The sequence below is a fragment of the Aquarana catesbeiana genome, linkage group LG01, assembly GCF_042186555.1.
Source record: "Aquarana catesbeiana isolate 2022-GZ linkage group LG01, ASM4218655v1, whole genome shotgun sequence".
NCBI classification, from domain to species: domain Eukaryota; kingdom Metazoa; phylum Chordata; class Amphibia; order Anura; family Ranidae; genus Aquarana; species Aquarana catesbeiana.
The window spans coordinates 926,359,001-926,381,381 of NC_133324.1; the positions used below are offsets into that span (position 1 = coordinate 926,359,001).

At 46.4% G+C, this 22,381-nt stretch overlaps 1 protein-coding gene across 1 annotated transcript; it reads left to right on the forward strand.

Annotated features, from left to right (window-relative positions):
- The first annotated feature begins 19,703 nt into the window (after positions 1-19,703).
- LOC141126098 (olfactory receptor class A-like protein 1) lies at positions 19,704-20,915 on the forward strand. The gene has a single exon (XM_073612316.1). The coding sequence runs from the start codon at positions 19,800-19,802 to the stop codon at positions 20,766-20,768; it is 969 nt and encodes a 322-aa protein (XP_073468417.1). The 5' UTR covers positions 19,704-19,799; the 3' UTR covers positions 20,769-20,915.
- Positions 20,916-22,381: the final 1,466 nt, after the last annotated feature.

Here is a 22,381-nt window from a genome sequence, read left to right on the forward strand (position 1 = left end):
GGGGAGGTGAACTGTAGAGAGGGTGAGCTGTGGGGGGGGAGGTGAACTGTGGAGAGGGTGAGCTGGGGGGGTGAACTGTGGAGAGGGTGAGCTGTGGGGGGGAGGGAGGTGAACTGTGGAGAGGGTGAGGTGTGGGGGGGAGGGAGGTGAACTGTGGAGAGGTTGAGGTGTGGGGGGGAGGGAGGTGAGGGGTGAACTGTGGAGAGGGTGAGCTGTGGGGGGGGTGAACTGTGGATGAGAGAAGAGAAGGTAACCTGTGGGTGGAGGGGGAGTGAGCTGTAGAGAGAGGGGGAGAGGGTGAGCTGAGGGTGAGCTGTGGGGGGAGGGGTGAACTGTGGAGAGGGTGAGCTGTGGGGGGGAGGTGAACTGTGGAGAGGGTGAGCTGTGGGGGGGAGGGAGGTGAACTGTGGAGAGGGTGAGCTGTGGGGGGAGGGGTGAACTGTGGAGAGGGTGAGGTGTGGGGGGGGAGGGAGGTGAACTGTGGAGAGGGTGAGCTGTGGGGGGGAGGGGAACTGTGGAGAGGGTGAGCTGTGGGGGGGGTGAACTGTGGATGAGAGAAGAGAAGGTAACCTGTGGGTGGAGGGGGGGTGAGCTGTAGAGAGCGGGGGAGAGGGTGAGCGGGGGGGTGAACTGTGGAGAGGGTGAGCTGTGAGGGGGAGGTGAACTGTGGAGAGGGTGAGGTGTGGGGGGGTGAACTGTGGACGAGAGAAGAGAAGGTAACCTGTGGGTGGAGGGGGGTGAGCTGTAGAGAGAGGGAGAGGGTGAGCTGGGGGGGTGAACTGTGGAGAGGGGGGAGAACTGTGGAGAGAGGGAGAGGGTGAGCTGTGGGGGGAGGTGAACTGTGGAGAGGAAGGGGGAGAGAGTGAGCTATGGGGGGAGGTGAACTGTGGAGAGGGGGGAGAACTGTGGAGAGAGGGAGAGGGTGAGCTGTGGGGGGAGGTGAACTGTGGAGAGGAAGGGGGAGAGAGTGAGCTATGGGGGGAGGTGAACTGTGGAGAGGGTGAGCGTTGGGGGGGGAGGTGAACTGTGGAGAGGGTGAGCTGTGGGGGGGGTGAACTGTGGAGAGGGTGAGCTGTGGGGGGAGGTGAACTGTGGAGAGGGTGAGCTGTCGGGGGGTGTGAACTGTGGATGAGAGAAGAGAAGGTAACCTGTGGGTGGAGGGGGGGGTGAGCTGTACAGAGAGGGGGAGAGGGGGAGCTGTAGAGAGCGGGGGAGAGGGTGAGCTGGGGGGGGGTGAACTGTGGAGAGGGTGAGCTGTGGGGGGGAGGGAGGTGAACTGTGGAGAGGGTGAGCTGTGGGGGGAGGGGGTGAACTGTGGAGAGGGTGAGGTGTGGGGGGGAGGGAGGTGAACTGTGGAGAGGGTGAGCTGTGGGGGGGAGGTGAACTGTGGAGAGGGTGAGCTGTGGGGGGGGAGGTGAACTGTGGAGAGGGTGAGCTGTTGTGGGGGTGAACTGTGGATGAGAGAAGAGAAGGTAACCTGTGGGTGGAGGGGGGGTGAGCTGTAGAGAGCGGGGGAGAGGGGGAGCTGGGGGGGTGAACTGTGGAGAGGGTGAGCTGTGGGGGGGAGGGAGGTGAACTGTGGAGAGGGTGAGCTGTGGGGGGGAGGTGAACTGTGGAGAGGGTGAGCTGTGGGGGGAGGTGAACTGTGGAGAGGGTGAGCTGTGGTGGGGGTGAACTGTGGATGAGATAAGAGAAGGTAACCTGTGGGTGGAGGGGGGCGAGCTGTAGAGAGAGGGGGAGAGGTGAGCTGGGGGGGTGAACTGTGGAGAGGGTGAGCTGTGGGGGGGAGGGAGGTGAACTGTGGAGAGGGTGAGCTGTGGGGGGAGGGGTGAACTGTGGAGAGGGTGAGGTGGGAGGGGGAGGTGAACTGTGGAGAGGGTGAGGTGTGGGGGGGAGGGAGGTGAGGGGTGAACTGTGGAGAGGGTGAGCTGTGGGGGGGGGGTGAACTGTGGATGAGAGAAGAGAAGGTAACCTGTGGGTGGAGGGGGGGTGAGCTATAGAGAGAGGGGGAAGGGGGGAGCTGAGGGTGAGCTGTGGGGGGAGGGAGGTGAACTGTGGAGAGGGTGAGGTGTGGGGGGGAGGTGAACTGTGGAGAGGGTGAGCTGTGGGGGGGAGGTGAACTGTGGAGAGGGTGAGCTGTGGGGGGTGGGTGAACTGTGGATGAGAGAAGAGAAGGTAACCTGTGGGTGGAGGGGGGGTGAGCTGTAGAGAGCGGGGGAGAGGGTGAGCTGGGGGGGTGAACTGTGGAGAGGGTGAGCTGTGAGGGGGAGGTGAACTGTGGAGAGGGTGAGGTGTGGGGGGGTGAACTGTGGACGAGAGAAGAGAAGGTAACCTGTGGGTGGAGGGGGGTGAGCTGTAGAGAGAGGGAGAGGGTGAGCTGGGGGGGTGAACTGTGGAGAGGGGGGGAGAACTGTGGAGAGAGGGAGAGGGTGAGCTGTGGGGGGAGGTGAACTGTGGAGAGGAAGGGGGAGAGAGTGAGCTATGGGGGGAGGTGAACTGTGGAGAGGAAGGGGGAGAGAGTGAGCTATGGGGGGAGGTGAACTGTGGAGAGGGGGGGGAGAACTGTGGAGAGAGGGAGAGGGTGAGCTGTGGGGGGAGGTGAACTGTGGAGAGGAAGGGGGCGAGAGTGAGCTATGGGGGGAGGTGAACTGTGGAGAGGGTGAGCGTGGGGGGGGAGGTGAACTGTGGAGAGGGTGAGGTGTGGGGGGGAGGGAGGGTGAACTGTGGAGAGGGTGAGCTGTGGGGGGGGTGAACTGTGGAGAGGGTGAGCTGTGGGGGGGAGGTGAACTGTGGAGAGGGTGAGCTGTCGGGGGGGTGAACTGTGGATGAGAGAAGAGAAGGTAACCTGTGGGTGGAGGGGGGGGTGAGCTGTACAGAGAGGGGGAGAGGGTGAGCTGTAGAGAGCGGGGGAGAGGGTGAGCTGGGGGGGTGAACTGTGGAGAGGGTGAGCTGTGGGGGGAGGGAGGTGAACTGTGGAGAGGGTGAGCTGTGGAGAGGGTGAGGTGTCGGGGGGAGGGAGGTGAACTGTGGAGAGGGTGAGCTGTGGGGGGGAGGTGAACTGTGGAGAGGGTGAGCTGTGGGGGGGGAGGTGAACTGTGGAGAGGGTGAGTTGTGGTGGGGGTGAACTGTGGATGAGAGAAGAGAAGGTAACCTGTGGGTGGAGGGGGGTGAGCTGTAGAGAGAGGGGGAGAGGTGAGCTGGGGGGGGTGAACTGTGGAGAGGGTGAGCTGTGGGGGGGAGGGAGCTGAACTGTGGAGAGGGTGAGCTGTGGGGGGGAGGGGTGAACTGTGGAGAGGGTGAGGTGGGGGGGTGAACTGTGGAGAGGGTGAGGTGTGGGGGGGAGGGAAGTGAACTGTGGAGAGGGTGAGCTGTGGGGGGAGGGGTGAACTGTGGAGAGGGTGAGGTGGGGGGGAGGTGAACTGTGGAGAGGGGTGAGCTGTGGGGGGGTGAACTGTGGATGAGAGAAGAGAAGGGTAACCTGTGGGTGGAGGGGGGGGTGAGCTATAGAGAGAGGGGGAGAGGGGGAGCTGAGGGTGAGCTGTGGGGGGGAGGGAGGTGAACTGTGGAGAGGGTGAGGTGTGGGGGGGGAGGGAGGTGAACTGTGGAGAGGGTGAGCTGTGGGGGGGGAGGTGAACTGTGGAGAGGGTGAGCTGTGGGGGGGGGGTGAACTGTGGATGAGAGAAGAGAAGGTAACCTGTGGGTGGAGGGGGGGTGAGCTGTAGAGAGCGGGGGAGAGGGTGAGCTGGGGGGGTGAACTGTGGAGAGGGTGAGCTGTGAGGGGGAGGAGAACTGTGGAGAGGGTAAGGTGTGGGGGGGTGAACTGTGGACGAGAGAAGAGAAGGTAACCTGTGGGTGGAGGGGGGTGAGCTGTAGAGAGAGGGTGAGCTGGGGGGGTGAACTGTGGAGAGGGGGGAGAGGGTGAGCTGTGGGGGGAGGTGAACTGTGGAGAGGAAGGGGGGAGGAGAGTGAGCTATGGGGGGAGGTGAACTGTGGAGAGGAAGGGGGAGAGAGTGAGCTATGGGGGGAGGTGAACTGTGGAGAGGAAGGGGGAGAGAGTGAGCTATGGGGGGGAGGTGAACTGTGGAGAGGGTGAGCGTGGGGGGGGGGTGAACTGTGGACGAGAGAAGAGAAGGTAACCTTTGGGTGGAGGGGGGGGTGGGCTGTAGAGAGAGGGAGATGGTGAGCTGGGGGTGTGAACTGTGGAGAGGGGGGAGAACTGTGGAGAGGGGGAGAGGGGGAGATGTGGGGGGAGGTGAACTGTGAAGAGGAAGGGGGGGGTGAACTGTGGAGAGGAAGGGGGAGAGAGTAAGCTGTGGGGGGAGGTGAACTGTGGAGAGGAAGGGGGGGTGAACTGTGGAGAGGAAGGGGGAGAGAGTAAGCTGTGGGGGGAGGTGAACTGTGGAGAGGGTGAGCTGTGGGGGGGAGGGGAGGTGAACTGTGGATGAGAGAAGAGAAGGTAACCAGAGGGAGGAGGGGGTGAGCTGTGGAGAGAGGGGGGGGGGGGTGGAGCTGTGGGGGGGAGGGGGTGAACTGAGAAAAGAAGGTAAGCTGTGCATGGAGGGAAAGGTAACCTGTGTGTGTAGGGGGGGGTGAGCTGTGGACAGGGAGGGAGAAGGTAAAGAACACTTTACTTCTCTTTCCCAAGGAATGGCGGTATTGGGGGCGGGAATAGGGTTGGGGTTGGGGGGGATGAGGGGGCGGGGAGTTGACTGGGGAGGGTGGGTTCCTGCAGCTATTCTCTGAGAAAAAAAGCCCTGGGAAGTGGCAGTAGTTGGCTCTGTGGATGCCCTGAAGGCTCTTTTATTTAGGGGCCGTAGGGCACCATATCAGCTGACCCTTTCAATGCTTATCACTATTCGAGCTTGGGAGGCTGGTCTTAAATGTGAGCATTATCCTAAGGGTGCTTTTTTTTCCAAGTGCTCCTTTATGCTTTAATAATACTCTTCTTCAATTTTTTTAAAGCAACAGAGCCTATTGCATGGACCAAGTATAATATTAAACTACTCTCTCAAGTGATTACTGATCGGAAATTTCTACCTTCTCTCACTTACTTCGACTTTTAATGTTCCAAGCTCCCATTTATTTAGATATTTCCAGCTTCTTCATACCTTTCAGGCACAGTTCCCACAGGATAGTTTAACGATTAGACAATCCACTTTAGAACTAGTACGTAGGTCTGAGTGTTTGGATAAGTCCTCCTCGAGATTGTATTCTCATCTTATATTAATTTCTATCTTGCCATTAGAGGCTCTCAGAGCTAGGTGGGTGAGAGACATACCAGATTTAGATATGGAGGATTGGAGGGGTGTGTGGGATTTCCCTCTGCGATCTTTGATATCCTTAAGAGATTGCATGATTCAATATAAATTGGTACATAGAGCATATATTACGCCACATTTATAAAGATAAATCATGTGTGCTCTTCATGGTGTTAGCGATGTGGCATGAATCGGGGGGATTTCACACATATTTCCTGGACTTGTCCATATAAAGTTATCTTTTGGATGGAAGTGATGGATCTATTGAACTCTATCACTTCTGCTCCCCTACCGGCTTCAATGTCTGTTTGTCCACTGGGCCTGGTAGAGACTATTCTTCCCACAATGTCCAAGCAAGTGTTCACTAATATAACATTATTTTACGCAACAAAAGCTATTGCGCTGCATTGGAAGAAACCTCGGTCCCCTACGCTTTCATACTGGAAACATTTGGTAAATAATAATCTTCCATTGTATAGAGATACTTATATGAATAGGGGCTGTCCTAGTAAACATGTGTGGGCAAGGTGGCTGGACAAACTGTATATAGCATTGAATGCCCATGAGGGTCATTGTTTATAATTTTGAAACTGTATTATATTTTTGGTTTCAGTGTGTATGATGTCTTGTGTCTTGGTTTGTTTGTTTGTTATGAAAATTAAAAAAAATACAAGGCAAAGCTCTATCATGCAAAGAACAAGCCATATCTGACCATGATCCAGAATCACCACCGTCATATTCTGTGGTCAGACAAATCGAAATTTGGCAACCATGGGCGCCGCATCCTCTGGACTAAAGAATAGAGGGACCTTCTTGTTATTAGCACTCAGTTCAAATGCCTGCATCTCTGATAGTATGGGGATGGAGCGGGGGGGGGGGGGGTGCATTATGTTTATGGAATGGGTAGGTTACACATCTGGAAAGGCACCATAAATGCTGAAAGATATCTCCAGATTTTAGAGAAGCATGCGCTCCATACAGATGACGTTTTTTTTTCAGGGAAGACTTTTCATATTTCAGCAGGACAATGCCAAACTGTATACTCCATCTATGACGACAGCATGACTTCATAATAGTTTGGGTGCTTAACTGGCTGCCTGCAGTCCAGACCTTTCACCAACAAAATATTTGGCACATCTGGAAATGAAAAATACGACAAAGAAGACCCAGGACTGTTGAGCAGTTAGAATCTTATATCAGGCAAGAATGGGAAAACATTCCTCTCCCAAGACTCCAGCAGCTGGTCTTCTCTGTTCCCAGACATTTACAGAGTGTTGTTAAAAGAAGAGAGGATGCCACACTGTGCTAAACGTGGCCCTGTTCCAACTTTTTTGAGACATGTTGCTGTCATCAATTTCAATAGGACCTTTTTAATTAACTGCTTCAATACCGGGCACTTACACCCTCTTCCTGCCCAAGCCAATTTTCAGCTTTCAGCGCTGTCGCTGTTTAAATGACAATCGGTCGTGCTACACTGTACCCAAACAGAATTTTTATCATTTTTGTTCCCACAAATAGAGCTTTCTTTTGGTGGTATTTGATCACATCTGTGCATTTTATTTTTTGCTAAACAAATAAAAAAAAACTAAAATTTTGAAAAAAAAAAGTTTTTCTTTTCTTTCTGTTATAAAATTGTGTAAATAAGTACGTTTTCTTCTTCACTGATGGGTACTGATAAGGCGGCACTGACGGGCACTGATAAGGTGGCCTCAATGAGGTGGCACCAATGAGGTGGCACTGATAGGTGGCACTGATGGGCACTGGTAGGCGGCACTGATATGCAGCACTGATGGGCATTGATAGGCGGCACTGATGGCCACTCATGGGGGGGCACTGGTGGGCACTCATGGGCACTGATAGGCGGCACTGATGGGCACTGATATGCGGCACTGATCACTGATGGCACTGGCAGGCATTGGGCATGGGCACTGATTGGCAGCTGCCTGGGTACTGATTGGCATTTCCATGGTGGTCCAGTGTGGTAGCAATCCCTAAACCCTGGTGGTCCTGGCGGCATCCTGGTGGGCATCCTCAGGGGGGCTGTGCTGATAAACAATCAGCACAGACTCCCCTGTCAGGAGAGCAGCCGATCGGCTCTCCTCTACTCGCGTCTGTCAGGCGCAATTGAGGAAAAGCCAATCAACGACTCTTCCTGTTTACATCGTGATCAGCCGTGATTGGACATGGCTGATCACGAGGTAAAGAGTCTCTGTCAGAGGCTCCTTAGCAAGATCTGTGTTGCGGTGTGTTAGACTGACACACCGCACCACCGATCGCCAAAATGCGTGCCCCCAGGGGCGCGCGAGAGCAATCGTTCTGGAGGGCCGTCATATGACGTCCACCCAGAACGAGCTGCGCCGCCCAGCCATCATTTGACAGCCAGCATGTGGGAAGTGGTTAAAATGGTACATTTTCTCAGTTTAAACATTTGATATGTTTTTCTATTTTCTATTGTGGATAAATGATGGGTTTATGGGATTTGCAAATCATTGCATTCAGTTTTTATGTCGATTTTACACTGACCAGAACCCAGCCAGTCACGCAGGAACAGACAACCAGACCACAATGGAGGCCAGCCAGGCCTGAGACGTTAAGCCGGCAGTACCAGTTGTCCTGCCTTTGTGATGGACTCCTGCATTAGTCTTGAGGTGACCAATTAGTCCCCAGACATGAAACAAATTTTGAATGGAAGTGAATGGAAGTTAATGAAGTTCACTTTTAACCACTTGACATCCGCGCTATGGCCGAATGACGGCCACAGCGTGGACCTGAATTCCCGGGAGGCCGTCATATAATGGCCTCCCCTGTGCATGCGCCCTGCAGGGCGCGAGCCGAGCGCGCTGTGATTACCGAGTCACTGAGACTCAGGTGATCACCGATCCAAGTAAGGGGCCGGCCCCTTACCATGTGATCAGCTTTCAGCCAATGACAGCTGATCACATGATGTAAACAAAAAATCGGTAATCATTTTTTTTTCTACTCACGCTGACAGCGTGAGTAGAAAAAAAAGCCGGTCACCGGCTCAGATGTGAGGGACATCGGTCCCGAAGTGGAAGAGGCACATCTGCCTCATCAGTGCCAAGTAATAGTGCCACCTATCAGTGCCCACAAGTGCCACCTATCAGTGCCCACAAGTGCCACCTATCAGTGCCCATAAGTGCCACCTATCAATGCCCACAAGTGCCAGCTATCAATGCCCACCAGTAGTGCCAATCTGTGCCACCTAGCAATGCTGCCTATCAGTGTAACTGATCAGTGCCCATCACTGCCACCCATCAGTGCCCATCACGGCTGCCTATCAGTGCCCATCACTGCCGCCTCATCAGCGTACATCAATGAAGGAGAAAAATTACCTGTTTTAAATTTTTTATAACAAAATATAAAAAAAAATTTTTTTTTTTTTTTTAAATTCAGTTTTTTACATTTTTTTTAACAAAAAGTAAAAACTGCAGAGGTGATCAAATACCACCAAAAGAAAGCTCTATTTGTGGTGAAAAAATGATAAAAAAATTCATATGAGTACAGTGTTGCATGACCGCGCAATTGTCATTCAAAGTGCGTCAGCGCTGAAAGCTGAAAATTGGTCTGGATAGGAGGGGGGTTTAAGTGCCCAGTAAGCAAGTGGTTAAAGTACTATTATTATACAGGATTTATATAGCACCAACATTTTACGCAGCGCTTTACAATATAAAAGGGAGATAAGACAGTTACAATACAATAAAATATAACTTAAGAGGGCCCTGCTCAGAAGAGCTTACAATCTAATAGTAGTAGTAGTAAGCTTCTATTTTTACAGTGAAATGTAGACATGTGCACTGCCAAAAAATTCATTTGTTTTAGTTTTCGTTTCCTTCGTTTTTGTTTTTTTTTGTTTGTTTTTTATTTTTCGGGTCATTCGTTATGATCGCAAATCGTAAATTAAAAAATTTGTAAATTCGAAAATCCGAAAATTCGAAAGAATAACTAACTAATAATAACTATTCGCATTTGTTATTTTGGATAATTTGTAACTTTGGATAAATTCGTATTCGTTACGTTCACTAACAGCCAAATTTGAAAGGAAATTTCAATACCTATAATATAATAGTTAGTATTAATTAAGTTATTATTAGTTCGTTATTGTTTAAAATTTTCGAGTTTTCGGGTTTTCGAATTTACGAATATTCAGAAAAATTTGTTAAATGGGAAATATCCGAATTAACGAATTTGTTGAAATTCATTAAAAAAACTAACTCGGCACAAAACAAATTACACATGTCTAATAACATTTGTTTTATTATACGTTTCTAGGTTTTCTCCATGCCATCCTTACTTTTTATTTGGGCTTTGCTAGCTAATATAGTTTTTTTTTATTATGATATTTCATCCCTTTTATGTTGTTCAGGTAGATCTCCACTTCTCAAAGGCTGCCTACCCCTGGTCTATACCTTATAAAGATTGTAGTATACTACCCTCTAGTGCTTACTTGGTGCACTGCAGTAAAATAATAATAATATTGGTCATTATTGTTTGTATATTGATAAAATCGTGCTCTAATGGTTTGTAGCAGAAGACTAACAGCATTAGGTTTGTAAAAGACTGATAAAACAACAAATATTGTTCCCCACAACAGCATTTCAATGTTCTACACTTATTAATTATACCTTTGGGCAACTTTCAAGTTTGGTTGAAAAAATTCACAGTACACAACAACAGTGTCATAAAGACATGGACGAGCGAGTTTGGGGTGGAGGAACTTGACTGGCCTGCACAGAGTCCTGACCTCAACTCGATAGAACACCTTTGGGATGAATTAGAGCGGAGACTGCAAGTCAGGCCTTCTCATCCAACATCAGTGCCTGACCCCACAGATGCGCTTCTGGAAGAATGCTCAAACATCCCCATGGACACACTCCTAAACCTTGTGGACAGCCTTTCCAGAAGAGTTGAAGCTGTTATAGCTGCAAAGGGTGGGCCAACTCAATACTGAACCCTACGGACTAAGACTGGGATGCCATTAAAGTTCATGTGCGTGTAAAGGCAGGTGTCCCAATACTTTTGACAATATAGTGTGTGTTCTGTGCAAGTGAGGACTAAAATGAATGATACTAGGCTATTTTCTCTCCAGGTCAAATGTTATTCGTTCATAAACAATAGAGTAAATTGGGAAAATACAGCATCATGGCCACTAGATGGGGCCAGTGATTATAGGGAATAAATACTTATTTACTGTTAGCATGTGACTGCAGCTGATGACAGACAAAGTCAGTTACTTCTTGTATATCCTGCTCATGTTTCATACAATGTTCAATAGCTTAACATAGGATGAACTGACTTAATACGCTGATGCTTATTTTTTTTTTATTAGTTGAAGTCTTGTTTTGTTAGCTGTTTGATTGGCCAAGTGTCTGCTGCGGTTATGCTTGCTCTTTTACTCTAAGAGTAAAATCATCCATCTACAGTATTTATGGTCCAGCCCACCAACCAAGCACACCCCTGGCTTCTTCATTTCTTGTTTTTCCCTTTCTGTCTACTCCAGGGATCCTCAAACTACGGCTCTCCAGCTGCTGCAGAACTACACATCCCATGAGGCATTGTAAAACTCTGACATTCACAGACAAGACTAGGCATGATGGGAATTGTAGTTCCTGAACAACTGGAGGGCCATAGTTTGAAGACCCCCTGGTCTACTCCTTAAGCAGGCCATACACCAGTAATAGATTATTAGGGAAAAATCAATGATATTTTTTTACAGAAGTGACAAGAAAATTTGAAGAAGCAGAATGAAACTAGTTTGAAAAAAAAATAATTCTAACTATTAATATACAGAATAGCCCTAAATTCTCTCAACGCTCAGAATTCTGAGTTTCAAACTCATAATTCTGCGGTCAAAAGTCTAACTTCGGAGTCAGAATCTTCAGATGTCAGGTTTCTGAGATTAATATTATGAATTCTGAAATTAAAAATCAGATTAAAAATCCTGAGGTTAAAAGTCAAAATTCTGAGTTTTAAAGTCAGAATTCTTAGATTACAAGTCAGAATTCTGAGTTTAATAGTTGGAAAGTCAAAATTCTGAGTTTTAAAGTCAGAATTCTTAGATTATAAGTCAGAATTCTGAGTTTAATAGTTGGAATTCTGAGAATAAAAATCTGAATTCTGCGTTTTAACATCATATTAAAATACTGGGTTCTATTTAATCTGAGAATTCTGACTTTTAAACTCAGAATTCTGACTTTTTCATTTGAGAACTCTGATTTTTAAGCTGAGAGTTATGAATTTTAAGCTCAGAATTCTGATTTTCAATCACAGATTTATTCTAAACTTAAGACTCAGAATTCTGCTTGTTGATCTCAGAATTCTGACTTTGAAACACAGAATTCTGACTTTAAAAGCCAGAATTCGATTTTTTTACATTTGTTTTAGGATGGCTCCAGAGCTCTTCCGTACTTTACAAAACAGAACTTTACAAATTTTTGTATGTTCTTTCTGCCTCCTTTTCCTTTTTAACTCACTCGCTTCAGCCAAGACAACGCTGGACTCCATTGTCTAGTAAGTATGTTTTTTTTTTAATGTATTTATTTTGAGACAGGGATCAGTGATTTTTGGAGGGGTGTTAGGAAGAGTGAAATTCCTCTTTGGATTACTACTCTAGGTTCGTTGGAGAAAGCAGAATGTCACACATTGACGTTGCTAATGACAAGAATGACAGTTGAAAGTGTCCTGGTAATGGCTCATAAGTGTGTCCTTATACTGTGCCTCCAGCTAATGAATGGGGCCGTGTTTACACACCTCCGATGTGTACAAATACTATAGATTGTACTTTATCTTAATGCGTCAGCCAGCTGGGTATTCTCAGGCTCTCCAGTGCCTGGCTACATATCGCACCAATGTGGATGGAGGAGTTCCTGTCTAAGGAGACGCTTGCCTCCCCCCGCAATGACAGCATATAGTATGTATACATTAGATACATCTACACATCCATGTTTTGTTTTGTTTTTTTGGTCGGTTACATATTTCATTCTATTTTTAAGACTTTAAAAGACATACATTAATGCCGCTCTGTAATCATTATTACATCATTAAATTTATATTTTAAATGCAAGTAGCTGAATTTGACCTAGTATCACCCTTTTGCAGTTTGCTGTACAGCAGAGTTCAGAGAGAGGGAGGAAGAAGCAGCCCACTAGGGGTGCTGCGGTACAAGGACCATGCTGATAGGGGGAGGGAGCAGAGTGACGGGGAAATGAGCTCATTAGTGTGTTCTATGAACTGTGAACAAGCCTGTAAGTTATGCGACATATACAATACAAACTAGGGATGCACCGATACCAGTTTTTTAACACTTAAGGACCGAGCCTCTTTTTGACACTTGTTGTTTACAAGTTAAAACCTGTTTTTTTTTATGCTAGAAAATTACTTAGAACCTCCAAACATTATATTTTTTTTTTTAAGAAACCCTAGAGAATAAATTGGCGGTCGTTGCAATAGTTTCTGTCACACCGTATTTGCTCAGCGGTCTTACAAGCGCACTTTTTTGGGAAAAAATACACTTTTTTGACTTAAGAAATAAGACAACAGTAAAGTTAGCCCAATTTTTTTTTAATTTTTTAAATTTTTTTTAAGGTTGTGAAAGATAATCTTACGCCGAGTAAATTGATACCCAATATGTCACGCTTCAAAATTGCGCCCGCTCGTGGAATGGCGACAAACTTCGACCCTTAAAAATCTCCATAGGCGACGTTTACAAATGTCTACAGGTTACCAGTTTTGAGTTACAGAGGAGATCTAGTGGTATCGCGGCGATGGCTCACATGTGTGGTTTGAACACCTTTTTCATATACGTATGCATTCCCTTCTGCTTTATTTTATTTTTTCTTATTTATTTTACTTTTTACTTTTTATTTTTACACTGTCCTTTTAAAAAAAAAATGTTTTGGGTCACTTTTATTCCTATTACAAGAAATGTAAACATCCCTTGTAATAGAAAAAAATGACAGGACCTCTTAAATGTGAGATCTGGGATCAAAAAGACCTCAGATCTCATATTTATACTAAAATGCAAAAAAAAAAAAAAAAAAAAAAAGAAAAGAAAAAGAAAATGAAATGTCTTTAAAAAAAAAATAAAAAAAATTCTCTTTTAAGACCATTGGACGGAAGTGACTTTTGACGTCGCTTCTGTCATCCAATGTTATGGAGCAGAGTGGGGGCCATCGTTCCCTCACTTGGCTCCAGGCCTGTCAGGGGAAAGGACACAATCCACCCCCCATAAAAGTGATCTCGTGGTGAAGCCGTCACAGAGACCACTTTTATCATTAAGAGGACCGCCCACCGTTTCTGAAAATACCGAGGTTATGGCAGCTATCTGCTGCCATAACAACAGTATTTAGCTCCAAAGTACCAACGTACAGCTACGGCGGTTTGTGGTTACAGTAAGTGGTTAAGATGGAGCATGAGTACCGGTACTTGCCGATACCAATTACTGATACATATTTTACCCTTCAATGCATTTTTTTATTTTTTACACAAAATGCCCAGCTCATCTGCCTGTGCCCGGGTGGTGTAGAGGTACAGCACTTTCCAGAGCTGCGGTCTGGATGTCACGTCTCTTACTGCTGCGCCCTCGCACGACGTCCTCCTGCATCTCTTTTCATAAAGGCGGTGGTTAGACCTGGTTCACATATGTGTGTGGTCCGGTTTTGACAGCGGGATTTCAGCCCCCTCTGGTGCAACTTTGTTCTGGTTCAGGTGCAATTCAATTGTCAAAGTGTAGTGTATAACAATGGAAACCGCACCTGAACCATGCTCAAAATCATACCCAACTCGGCCGATCCGCACATATGTGAATCGGCTCCATTGAAAAGCTTGTAGGTTCACATGTCTTGCGAATCGGATGCGCTTCAAAACACATCAAACTCTATGCTGTGGCGGATCCAGAGTCTAGTCTCGGGAGGGGCACTGCCAGAAAATACGTTTTTTGGGGGGCAATTTATCGTGGAAATGGCTGGTGTTGGCGCTTCAATCATCACAGTACCATGGTTGTTATGGTGTCATGATGATTGAAGCTCATTATTTCTATTATTACATTGTAATATAAAATGAAATAGTTCAACTCGTCACAATGCAGAATCATAATGCAGAATCAGTGGGAGCCCTGAGCATGTCACTTGCCACGTCGCCTGTCACCAGATGCGGATTGTCACTTGCCACGTCGCCTGCCGACAGAGGCGGATTGTCACTTGCCATGTCACCTGTCACAAGATGCAGATTGTCACTTGCCACATAAACTGCCAAACGTGCGGATTGTCACTTGCCACGTCACCTGCCACATGTTACGGATTGTCACTTGCCACGTCACCTGCCACGCGTTATGGATTGTCACTTGCCACGTCGCTTGCTGCCAGATGCGGATTGTCACTTGCCATGTCACTTGCCACACGTTACGGATTGTCACTTGCCACATGTTACGGATTGTCACTTGCCACACGTTACGGATTGTCACTTGCCGCGTCGCCTGCCACACGTTGCGGATTGTCTCTTGCTGTGTCACTTTCCTGCTAAGGTGGTCTCTTGCTGTGTCCCAGACTCAGGCAGCATAGAGATGATGTCATCTCTCTGCTTCCTGCGGCTGCCTTCACAGTGAGGGCGGAACTGCACTGCAGGGCAGGTGCCGGGCAGTGAGAGATGATATCATCTCTCTGCTCCCCCGCCCGCCATCTCCCTGATTGGCCAGCCGTCTGCTCACCCACCGAGCCACCCAGCTGCTCGCCCGCGCTCTCACCCACCTGCCGAGCCTCCCGCCCACTCACCAACCGAACCGGCCGACAGCCTGGGCCACCCGCTCTCTCACCTGTGGAGCTGCCCTCTCTCTCACTCACGGATTAGTCCGCCCACTCACTCACCCTCATTCTCTGGGGGGGCAATTGCCCCATTGCCCCCCCTCCTGGATCCACCCCGATTCTATGTGAACTGGGTCTTACAGTCTGCGAACTTACAGGTATCGGTTTTAGAATCAGAGCATTTGCGCAAGTACAAGTACTCGCGCAAATGCTTAATGTCTGCACAGATACCGGTATCAATGCAACGCTAAATGCAACTTTTCTGTGGATCTTTAAAAAGACGTTGTCACTTTGCCTATTTGGATCAATAATGACACTGCCTCCGACTAGGTGTACCTGCCAAAGTTCTGTCATACAGGGTTGGGCACCTTCTTCCTATATGCAGAAGACCCATTATTAAATTTAAGAATATAACTTTATTTGTGACAGTGATGATGTGTAATTCTGTTCCAGGTAGACATGTGTACTGCCGAAAAATCTGTTTCTTTTAGTTTTCCTTTCATTTGTTTTTTTTTTTTTACGTTTATCGGATCATTTGTTATGATCAGCATTCGTTATTTCGGATAATTCATAACTTCGCATTCGTTTCGTGCCATTGGTTTAGATGCGGCAATCATTACTTCGGGACTCGGTCCATTCGTTCATTCGGACATTGGTTGTATTCATAACCTTCGTTAGTTCAGGTTTTTCCGTTTTATCCATTATTTCAGAGTCGGCGTGCGCATGGGTGTCCGCAGAACTTTTTTGGGGGGGGGGGCATCATTTTAAGGTCACCCATGCTCTGCCCCTTTTCGATAATGTCATGAAGAGGAGGGGCTTAGTCATTATCACATACCACATAGATATATATATAGACCCCCCCTTTAGAGCAGGTCCCCCATAGAATAGATCCCCCTTTACTTGGTCTGCTTACCTTTTTTTTCACCTGTATAGAGAATAGAATCCCCAGGTTTTCCTGCAGCACTGCACTCCAGGCTCTCACCCTGCAAAGACTATATTATATACTATATCTCACAAAAGTGAGTACACCCCTCACATTTTTGTAAATATTTTATTATATCTTTTCATGTGACAACACTGAAGAAATGACACTTTGCTACAATGTAAAGTAGTGAGTGTACAGCTTGTATAACAGTGTAAATTTGCTGTCCCCTCAAAATAACTCAATACACAGCCATTAATGTCTAAACCACTGGCAACAAAAGTGAGTACACCCTTAGTGTCCAAATTGGTCCCAATTGGCCATTTTCCCTCATGTGACTCGTTAGTGTTACAAGGTCTCAGGTGTGAATGGGGAGCAGGTGTGTTAAATCCAGAGGTTGTCTAGACGTATGAGTGCTGCCAGCATTGCTGCAGAGGTTGAAAGGGTGGGGGATCAGCCTGCCAGTGCTCAGACCATACGCCGCACACGCATCAAATTGGTCTGCATGGCTGTCGTCCCAGAAGGAAGCCTCTTCTAAAGATGATGCACAAGAAAGCCCGCAGTTTGCTGAAGACAAGAAGACCAAAAAATGGATTATTGGAACCATGTCCTGGTGTCTGATGAGACCAAGATAAACTTATTTGGTTCAGATGGTGTTAAGCGTGTGTGGTGGCAACCAGGTGAGGAGTACAAAGACAAGTGTGTCTTGCCTACAGTCAAGCATGGTGGTGGGAGTGTCATGGTCTGGGGCTGCATGAGTGTTTCCGGCACTGGGGAACTACAGTTCATTGAGGGAACCATGAATGCCAACATGTACTGTGACATACTGAAGCAGAGCATGATCCCCTCCCTTCGGAGACTGGGCCACAGGGCAGTATTTCAACACGATAACGACCCCAAACACACCTCCAAGATGACCACTGCCTTGCTAAAGAAGCTGAGGGTAAAGGTAATGGACTAGCCAAGCATGTCTCCAGACCTAAACCCTATTGAGCATCTGTAGGGCATCCTCAAACGGTAGGTGGAGGAGCGCAAGGTCTCTAACATCCACCAGCTACATGATGTCGTCATGGAGGAGTGGAAGAGGACTTCAGTGGCAACCTGTGAAGCTCTAATGAACTCCATGCCCAAGAGGGTTAAGGCAGTGCTGGAAAATAATGGTGGCCATACAAAAATGGACACTTTGGGTCCAATTTGGACATTTTCACTTAGGGGTGTACTCACTTTTGTTGCCAGCGGTTTAGACATTAATAGCTGTGTGTTGTGTTATTTTGAGGGGACAGCAAATTTACACTGTTATACAAGCTGTACACTCACTACTTTACATTGTAGCAAAGTGTCATTTCTTCAGTGTTATCACATGAAAAGATATAATAAAATATTTACAAAAATGTAAAAAATGTGAGGGGTGTGCTCACTTTTGTGAGATACTGTGTATATATATATATATATACATATATACACATATATATATATATATATATATACACATATATATATATATATATATATATATATATATATATACATACATATATATATATACACATATATATATATACATACATATATATATATACACATATATATATATACACATACATATATATATATACACATATATATATATATATATATATACATACATACATATATATATATATATATATATATATATATATATATATATATATATATACATACATACATATATATATATATATATATATATATATATAATGTCTCCACTCCACAAGTCCTCCTTGCCTCCTCCTCCTGCCTGCCTCTTCTCCGGTTCTCTCTCCCACTTTGGGCAGCCGCTGCAAAGCACAGTCCCTCCTCCAGACAGTCCCACAGATCCCTCCGAACGCAGGCAGGACTCCACCACCACTCCACTTGAGTGGGTGGCATCGGCGCAGTACCCGCCGGATCTACGTCTCTCTCTACACAGTACACAGGAGAGACTGGAGCTGAGCAGCTGAGCCGAGGCCCGAGCCATCACATTGGGGGTGAGGGAGTGGACGGTCTCAGTGAGTCAGAGAGCAGCAGACTCAGAAAAAAGTCCATGGCGGCCCCTGCAAGGATCGCTCACGGACACCAGTGTTCATGTGTGGACACCTTGCCGATCCCTGATTCCAGGGGGGGCACTTGCCTCCCCCCTTGCCCCCCTTTGCAGACTCCCATGGGCATGGAGCACTGGGATTAATTTAGCAGGCCTCAGACAGCTACTAGCACATGTATTTAAAGAACAAAAATGCATTCATTATTTCTTTATATTCAGCGATAACGAATAGTCAGAAAGAACAAAAATACGAAAAACAAAACTGAATGTAATTGATTCATTAAACTTGTAGGTTGAACCATTTTTCATTATTTCGGATTTTCGTACTTTCATTCTTTCATATTTTCATTCTGACAATTTGTTTTCGTCAAAGAGTTTTTCGCTCATTTGGATGTTTCTGAATGAACGAATATGCCGAATTTCGTCTGAAAACAAATTTGTAACCAAACACATTGCACATGTCTAGTTCTAGGAAGGCATTTATGGATTCCATGTAGGTAGCTGTGAATTTATATATTACCTCCCTATGTTTAAAGGGAAATCTAAACCAGTTTTTCATTAGGTTTGACATCATGTCTCAAACCAATCATTCTCAACCAGTGTTGGGTGAAACCCTAGGTGCCTGGTTGACCTCCCAACTAATGGTGCCTGTATATATCCAGGGCCAATGCTACTTGGCAGAACCAGCAACATGACACCAATGATCATTTTAATTATCTGTAAGGGTGCAATTCTGACCAACACAGCAGGAGCTTTAACATGAGCCTGGTGTTTATTCAGCAGCATCCATCTTACAGAACTAACCACAGCTCCCCGTCCCCAGATCACATGACCAAAACTGTTAACTGTTTCCTAACATGCATAAGGAACTAGGCATAACAATTGAACTTGAATTATAACCTAAAGCATACACATTATTACAGGTGGGGCATTCTTCTCACTGACTACTGAATGTAAGGGGCATTTTATTGACCCCTGATTAATTGGTTTTAGCAGGAGGTCACTGAGACCTGATAGGTAGCCCAATGGCCAGCTAAAGAAGCAGAAGTGTTGTTGGCCAGCCATGCAAGCTCCTTAAGTTCATCATTAGGTTTCCTATATAATAAGATTGATAGGCAGCCAACTGAAGGAGCTTGCACAGCAGGCTCTATGTATATTTATATAAAGAGCTTTCTGCTAATGCTTTATTTGCAGACTTGATGGGATAGGGCTAACCCAGAATTATGTATAGCAGATATCATCTAGATAGACTCTTCATAAAATGTTTTACTGATATGGTATGCATGGTTTAAATGTGAGGGTATCCGGTGACAGATATCTCATATCTTAACAGGTGGTGGGTAGGTAGCTATGTGGGTTTTTTTTTTTCTTTTTTTTTTCCTTTATTTTCGTGGGTGCATCAGGACTTCAGTTCTTTGACTTTGGTTGTAGTAGTATGCCATTAATGTTTCTGTCCACTGACATATTACAACATCAGCACACACAAGGTCTGAGTAGCCTAACTGCTCCGCAGGATGTTCTAGTTATCACAGTGGAAATAAATGCTACCATGGCAATTCTGATAAAGAAATCATACCTTCTGTTCTCACTGGAGGAGACCTTAAGAGGAATCCAGCTGTCCAGGTGCAACATTATTTAATCAAAAGCATGAGAGTGGTGTTCATTAGGAGTCCTACTGCCGGAGATGTAAGGTGGACCAGAAGAGATAAGCCGAGGCAGAGAGACAGAGGAGCTTACAAACTATGCTATTAAGTATTCCAAATATTGTCTCTCTTATCATTTATTTTTCTGCTCTTATTGGCACCGTGGCAAACTTGGTTCTTATTTTTGCTTTTGTTAGCAATGCTGTCAAAAACAGAATCTTCCAGCCTTTGGACAAAATCATTGTAAACATGGCAGCGGTCAACCTCTTGTTGTGTTTTTACAAGGAGATCCCCGGACTGCTCCTTTTCTTCGACGCCAAGGTTTTCGGACCTCTGGGCTGTAAGATTCTGCTTTATTTTTATCACACTCTGCGTCTGATCAGCATTTGGTCAGTGGAGAACTTGAGTTTCCTTCACCTCCTCAAAATAAGGAGGCCTGGCCACCGTTGGTGGAAGTTCATCTATCACCATCAAGCCCAGTACGTCAACTGGTCACTCGCCAGCTGCTGGGTCATCAGCATCATCTACCATGTGCCTTATCTCCTCTTCAAAGAGTCAACGGGTGTTCATAATAAGAGCAACTCCATGATGACAAGCACCAACTGCATTGGGCCATCACAAAACAGAATGGTGAGGATTTTGACTTATGCCACGGTGAGTGTGGACTTTTTGCTCATTACCCTTGTCATTCTACTGAATGGATTTACGATTGACCTTATCTGTAGACACCGGAGACAAGTGAGGGACTCGATGACCTTCAGCCGTGGCTGGAACAAACATACAGCCCAGGCCACGAAGATATTGCTGTCTCTTCTATCTCTTTATGTCGTCTGCTGGATTTCGAGTGACTTGGTTTGGTTGCTGATTGTGTCTGGGGTGATGGAAGATGACTTTGGGGGCACCATGCTCTCTGCTTCATATGGGATTTTGTCCTCTATTTACTATTCCATAAGCTCGTGTATTATGGTCTTCGGCTACCGGCAAGTGAAGGACTATTTAGGAGAGGCCAGTAACTGCTGCCGCCTTGCAGGGATTCCAACAACTGTGCAAAGTATCCAGCAGCAATAATGTGTATGTGAATACCCGTGAAATATGTTTAGGCCAAATACTTTTCAATTATAATAATTTAATAAACATGAATTTGAAAAAAACGTATTACTGTTGCTAAGTATATTAATGCTACAGCGAGGAATGTAATAGTAACTGAAAAGGTTATGGAATTTATATGAAATATATACAGTACATATATTTTGAGGATTTTTTATTTAAAGTGCATGCAAACCCTAACAATGACCTTCGTCTATCTGGTTTCTTTTGGTCTGCTAAATATCCCATTAAAAGCATTTTTTTTTAAATCTGTTTGATTAGTGCAGGGGTCTCCAAACTTTCTAAACAAAGAGCCAGTTTACTGTCTCTCAGACTTTAAGGGGGCCATACTGTGACCACTGGAAGAAGAAAATGTCCTTACATCAGTAGGAGTAAACAATGCCCCATTTTTGATGTCAGTGAGCAGAATTTTGCCCCATCATTGGTGTCACTGGCAGGAACCGTACTCAATCGTTGGTGTCACTTGCCGGAACTATGCCCCACCACTGGTGTCACTTGTCAGAACTGTGCCTGCTCATTGGTGTCAGTGTGGAGAAATTATGCCCCATTGTTGGTGTCAGAGGATGAAATATTGCTCCAAGGGCTGGATAAAAGCAAGCAAAGGGCCGCATCCGACCCCTGGGGCTGCAGTTTGTAGACCACTGGATTAGTGCAAAAAATACCTATTGATCCTGCCAGAAATTTTGCGACTTTCGTGAGGTTATTGTAGCCCTGTTCTAGGGTGACAACACGGTTTCTCTTTAAATGCAGTACAGTAAGGAGTGTTGTCAGCCTAGGATAGGAAGGTTGTTCCTGGCAGGTGAAAATAAAGGGAAAAAGCCTAAAAAAGAAAACTAATCCAGTGGCTTCACATCCAGGGACTGGTAAGCTGCAATATATTACTTGTTTGCTCTTGAGTTTGCTGCTGGGGGTGTGCGTCTTATATTGCTGGGGGGGTCAGTTGTTGCTGGGAGAGATCTATAGTTGCTGGCTTGCTGGGGGGGGGGGTCAGTTGTTGCTGGCTGATGGAGAATCTATTCTAGCTGGAGGGGATCTATTTTTTAAGGGAGGTCTATTATTGTTCAGGAAGTCTATTGTTGCTGGTGGAGGACCTACTGTTGCTGGGGGGTGTGTGTCTTGTAATGCTGGGGGGGTCATTGTTGCTGGGAGAGATCTATAGTTGCTGGCTGATGAAGAAACAATTATAGCTGGAGGGGATCTATTTTTGCAGGGGGGTGTATTATCGTTGAGAAAATCTATTGTTGCTGGTGGGGGACCTACTGTTGCTAGGGGGTGGGTGTTATATTGCTGGGGGGGTCAGTTGTTGCTGGCTGATGGAGAATCTATTCTAGCTGGAGGATATCTATTTTTTCAGGGGGGTCTATTATTGTTGAGGAAGTCTATTGTTGCTGGTGAGGGACCTACTGCTGCTGGGGGGGGGTAGGTATTATATTGCTGGGGGGGAGTCAGTTGTTGCTGGGAGAGATCTATTGTTGCTGGCTGATGGAGAATCTATTCTAGCTGGAGGGGGTCTATTTTTGCATGGGGGTGTATTATTGTTGAGGAAATCAATTGTTGCCGGTGTGGGACCTACT

Bases quoted from the DNA above. Each gene is read 5' to 3' on its own strand.
- LOC141126098 (XM_073612316.1), top strand. From the start codon at position 19,800: ATGCTATTAAGTATTCCAAATATTGTCTCTCTTATCATTTATTTTTCT.